Source organism: Nyctibius grandis, chromosome Z, assembly GCF_013368605.1.
Source record: "Nyctibius grandis isolate bNycGra1 chromosome Z, bNycGra1.pri, whole genome shotgun sequence".
In the NCBI taxonomy this organism is placed as follows: Eukaryota; Metazoa; Chordata; class Aves; order Nyctibiiformes; family Nyctibiidae; genus Nyctibius; species Nyctibius grandis.
This window is the reverse complement of record NC_090695.1, coordinates 13,516,656-13,522,177: the sequence shown is the minus strand read 5'-3', so window position 1 is coordinate 13,522,177 and position 5,522 is coordinate 13,516,656. Positions and strand designations below refer to the sequence as shown.

Genomic DNA, 5,522 nt, shown 5'->3' with positions numbered 1-5,522 from the left:
TCTGTGTGTATGCTGTCCTCTAGTGTTACATATGTTACAAATTAACAGACAAGGCACTCGCTTTGAAAAAAACAGCAATTATGATTTCAGAATAAGCAGCAGTATGGCCACTGAACAAATTACTGCAGAATCCCCAGCTCAGCAGGCTGGGCCCGCAGTTGCCCAAGGAATCTGAGGTGGGAGGAACACTGAGTACTCGGTGTAAAAGTCCCTCTTTGCCCTGCCCTGTGGTGACTTGCCTTATCTTGTGTCTTCTGCTATGCTTGTCATGCACAGTGGAGGGCTCTTTTGCCTTGGTATTTGCCCCTGTAACTAGGGAGCAATTTTAAACCCTGCAGCCTGTCTCACTATTACTCCTCTTAAGAAACCCTCATTTTCAGCCTCGCTCAGTTTTCCCAGCGGCGTTTCCCGCCCGGGCCGCCTGCCCCGCGGAGGGGGGCGGTGGCTGCTCTCCCCGCAGCAGCCGCCGCTGTCGCGCTGCGGGTGACAGGAGGTGGCATTCCCGCCTGCCTTCGCCTGTCCCTCCGCGCCACCTGAGCGTCGCCACCGGGCGCCGACACGGAGCTGCGCCTGTCCCCCCTCGCCCTCACACGAGCGGTACCTCTCGTTTTAAAGGCGTGACGCGCTGAGGGCAGCGGTACCAAAACCCCCGCGGCCTCTGCACCCGCCCGGCACCTCCCGCCGTGCGGCAGCGAACAGGGCAGCCAGGCTCGCCCCTGCGGGGCCCAGCCGCCTCGTGGGAGATGGGTTTCACCGGCGCTCACACACACCCCAGCGCTCGCCGGGGCGCGAGCGGTGCCGCGGGGAACTGCAGCTGCCGGCGTACCCCGCGGGGCGGTGGCCATGGGTAACCCTGGCGCCGGGGCAGCTGGTGGCCGCTGCCGGTGCCCGCCCTTCACTTCCCAGGGCTGTCGCCCCGCCCTTCCGCTTCCTGCTGGCGGGGTCAAGGGTGGCGCGGGCCTTCCAGGCGGAGGAGAGGAGCCCGGAGAAGGGTGGCAGGTAATGGCCAGCTGCCGCGGGCCGCGCCCGGGGCTCCAGCCACGGGGGAAGTGGGTCGGCGGCGGGACCTCCTCCGCGGGTAGGCCGAGGCCGGGCCGGGCTGGGCTGGGCCGGGCGGAGCCGCCGCAGGACGCGGTCCCCCTCAGCCCTGTTGGCTGCTCGGCTCCTGCAGCTCCCCCGTCGGTTGTGCTGGGCCTCGCTCCCGGCCGGGGTGAGCGGCGGGTCGTGCCCCATTGGAGGCGCGGTGCCGGGGGGTGCCCGTGCCGGGGGTGCCCCGCTGGCTGAGGAGCGGCCCTGCGGGAAGCTTCCCCGCAGGCGGCCGGGCCCAGGGCGCTTAGGGCTGCGCAGCGGGGGTCTGCATGGCTGGTGCAGCTCGCAGCGGTCCGGGCCGGTGGCCATGCCGGGGATGCGGCTCTCACCTCGGACCCAGTCGTTTCCTTTCGCCTCTTCTCTGGGTTCTGGTGCGTTGGCTTCAACGTTGTAGGGCTTTCTGGTATGCCGAAGCTATGTCTTTCCCTTCCTTCCTCCCCCCCATTTTTTTTTCCTGCTAGAGAACATCTAGCTGGGCTCAAAATTTTAGTTGCCTGACTGACATCTCTGGTGAAGCTGATGGGCGGAATTTGTGCGCAGTGGCGGCAGTCTGTTACGTATTATTGCTTTGGAATAGAGATGAGCGAGGTGTGTTTTTTCTGCTATGTACTTGAAAGCTAAATTTCTAACTACTGAAAATACATTTTTCTCTAGTTATCCAAATGGCTTCTTTTGGGTGGAAGAGAAAGATTGGTGAGAAGGTTTCAAAAGTTACTTCTCAGCAATTTGAAGCAGAAGCTGCGGATGACAAGGATCTGGCTGATGATGATGATGCTAGCTGGGTGCATGCAATTAAGAGAAGAAAGGAAGTTCTCTTTGAAGACTGTGTAAAGAAAAGTAAGGAGCTGAAGGATGAAGGTGCAAGCTTGGCTGAAAATAGGAGGTATTAAACTTCTCTTACTCTCTTTTATTGACTGAATAAGTGCTAAATGATATTTTAATCCCTTCTCTAAACACTAGATAATTTGCTATCAGCTGCGTTCACACTTTTCACATTTGAAAACGTGATCATTCCTTTCATTCGATCTTTACTGTCTAGTATTAAATAAGTTGTTTCCTTTGGTGGTGTTGGCAGCAGTGAAACGAAGTCTGTATTCCATCTCATTTTTGTGTGTTCACGTAACAAAAAAATGATAGAAGGAGGAAGGTGAGAAACTGATTGGATCTGAAAGTTGAAAGGGTAAATAAGATATAATGAGATAAGCCACACTGTAAGTAATGCTTTAGCTTCTCTGGTAGCTTTCTTCTGTCTTATAAATGTGTCTTTTCTCTTATTAAGAGTAAGCTTATTTTCCTGCGTACAGTGCTTACTTAAATACTGCAAAGCAGTTAATGCACTGTTAATCTGTCTAATGCTTTTGGAAAGTCAGGTTCAGGTAACTGCTCTGAACATCTTCTCATAGCAGTACTAATTCTCGAGACTGGCAATTTTGTAAGGATATTGCAAAGATGGTTCTATTGTCCTCTTATGCTTCAAGCAGAAAGTACCTTTGGAATAGGGGAGGGTTAGAAGAGGGAAAGAGGGACTATAAATTACATATTAACTACATCATTTGGCTAGATCTTCTCTGAGGGCGGACAAAACAGTTCAAGAATAGTCCCCTTAAAATCTTCAGAACGCTTGACATCTAAATCTGTATCCTGACTTTATTTGTATGAGCATCTCCACTTTATTCATTGTCTCAGACCAGATATAACCTTATCTTCCTGGTAGAAACAATTCCATAATAAGTCAATATGTGCTCCTGTGCTGTTAAACTTTTTGTGTTAAGAAATTTCATCCTAAAAAAGGGTTCCCTGGGCAACATGGAGGAGAGAGCAACTTGGAAGTTTGAAGCAGGAAAGTTTATATATGATAATAAACACACTCTGTGTGTGGTCTGGTCCGAATTTAAAAATAATAAATAAAAAATGTCTTTGGGACTTCTCAAATATTTAAATACAGTTTCCACTTACTGTTCAGGGGGGAAGTGATTCTCTTCTGTACATCCTTTTGTGTTCCTGAGTTCTGTAATTTCTGAATAAAATTTTGAAGCCTTTTAAAGTTAATTTTAAGTTTAAACCAAATTAAGCTAAATCAGTTTTAAGCATGCTGTCATTGTATTAATCGCTACCTTTAGCGCAGTAGCTGCATAAGACAGTTATGTTAATATTAATAGCTGAAAACACAGAATACACAAATTGAGAGTGTATTAACATTTTTGGTTTTAATACTGAAAATAAATCATACAGTGGCCTGCAGAAAGGTAGGTCTGTTCTGTCCTTTTCAGGATATAGACATTGTGTTTTTAAGCTTCAGAAAACAGAAGTATTTCTAAATGTTTTCTTTCTACATCTGGTAATCACTAATGTTTACTGTACTTACATATATTAAACAGAGATTGATTTTTATTTCTGTCTTAGCTTCCGTTCTACTTTACCTTCCTTGTATTTTGCTTTAGATGTTGTATATCTTTTCTCTGGGGCTTTTGGTGTTCTTTTTTGATTATTGTTTTTGTGTATTACGTAAAGTGCAGTAAATCTCTTGAATAGCAGCAAATAATCTGTTGTATATGTGGTTTAGGGCAAAGACATACAGACTGCTGCATATTTACTTTGAGCAGCAGGTAATTTTTGGTGCTTTTAGTATCCTAAGTTGGTGTGGGAGATTGAGTTTTCCTTTATCTGTCAGTTAGAAAACAATACAAAAGCTTCATCCATCCCTAAGTAGCAACATAAGGGTTTTTTGTGAATTTAGTGAGAACTATATCTCATCATAAGTGCTTATAAGAGCTACTGAGAAACACTGAATGGCTTATAACAAGTATGAGAAACAAATTGCAAGAAATTAAAATGCAGCTTTTGAGAGGCTTATCACATTCTTTTGTATTAACAATCTTACATCTGGGGCTTAACAGAAGTTATAACTTGAAATTGTAGTTTCCGTCAGTTACTCCAGCACACTCTGTACAGTTTGGACAATTATGGTAGTAGGTGCTGTCAGGGTACGTAACTTTCAGGCAGATCTTTCTCTTAAAAAAGAAAAAAGATTTCACGTAGATTAGAGGCTAAACTCACAGTGGGAGGTTTTTATTACTTTAACAGGTGGAATAGTTGACATACCACTACAGGGAACTTGAGGAAGCAGACTGCATGTTTGTTCTCTCTGGTGGAAAGTGGTTGCTGTAATTGTGTTTCAGACTTACATGGTCTATTTCTTGAATATATGTTTGTACAACATACAGACTCACGTAAGTAATTAAATACATAATGTAGATTGTTTCCTGAAATATCAAAGCATAACAGCTGTTAAAGAATGATTTGAGTTGGATTGTGTGGCACTCAGGTAAAAGGATGGTATCTCTTCCATTGAAGAAACTCCAAAGAAAAGCAAAGACTGAGCACTAAAGGGCAACTAAGGTGGTATCTTAGTTGGTGTTACTTGCGGAGTGGAGAGAAGAAGAGGATCCTGAAAGAAGAGACTTGGAAAGAAGCAAGAGGGTAAATAAAGGAAAGAATGGAAAGTAATAAATTCAACTTCACTTTTCATGGAAAAGAGACTCCGAGATAATGTGCATGTCAAAATCAATGTGATGAAAGATGAATTTTATAAGCAGATCCACTATTACTTAGCTAGAATAGTGATTACCACCTTTATGCTTGGTTAGTGCATTAGCTTATTTTTCTGGTAAGGGGAGGCAGTGATGGTGTTACAACTCCGCCATGGTTTTGTTAGTCTGTGTGTATGCAGTAAGTCTGTTTCTGTGGATGAGAGAGATCGGATTGACTTGTGCTTGTACAGTGCGTCTTAGTGCTTCTTGGGGGAAAGGAATAATGGGCTTCTTGGGAGTCAGAATTTGTACAGCCAGTTTTCTTTGCCCAATGGCAAACTCAGGAGTGGTGTGGGTGAATAGTTTTGGAGGTGGCAGCCCTCTGTGGGTTTTCAGCTTTTGTGGGATCTGCTTAAGGAGTAGTTGTAGCTACTGTAATGTGCATGCATGAACTTGTTAAGCAGAGACTGGGACATGCACAAAAGAAAAATGGTGCTGAAGAGAACAGTTTCTGATGCGTATTTTAGTCTTTTTGTGGGATAGGAAGAAAGATGGGGAGGTAACCAACCTAATTCAATACCTGTTTCTGGTAATCCCAATGGGTCTGTTAGCGTAGAAGACATGGCTTAGGCAATTCTGACCTAGAAACTTGGTCAATAGGCAGTTACGAAGATGGCTTGTGAATGAGTGATCTCACTGTCAGAACAGAAAGAAAAGGCAGATACATGGAAGAAGAGGTGCATTTATTTGCTCTTTTGATGTGTGGGAAAGAGCAATTAAACAAGTACAAACATACACACAGTCTTTTGGGAATATTGTCTGTTGGTGGAAAGAATGGAGAATATTCCAGAGGAGAAATTATTTTTGCTTATTATATGTAACTTACAATGCTGGTGTTTTATC

The 5,522-nt window shown here is 45.3% G+C and overlaps 1 protein-coding gene across 1 annotated transcript in view; it reads left to right on the top strand.

The window, feature by feature from the left end:
- Positions 1–944: 944 nt before the first annotated feature.
- TTC33 (tetratricopeptide repeat domain 33) overlaps positions 945–5,522 on the top strand; it is a 61,864-nt gene continuing 57,286 nt past the window's right edge. The window contains exons 1-2 of the mRNA XM_068423141.1: positions 945–999; positions 1,744–1,972. Coding sequence (XP_068279242.1) covers positions 1,752–1,972 — 221 coding nt within the window. The 5' untranslated portion in view covers positions 945–999; positions 1,744–1,751. The remainder of the gene's footprint in view (positions 1,000–1,743; positions 1,973–5,522) is intronic.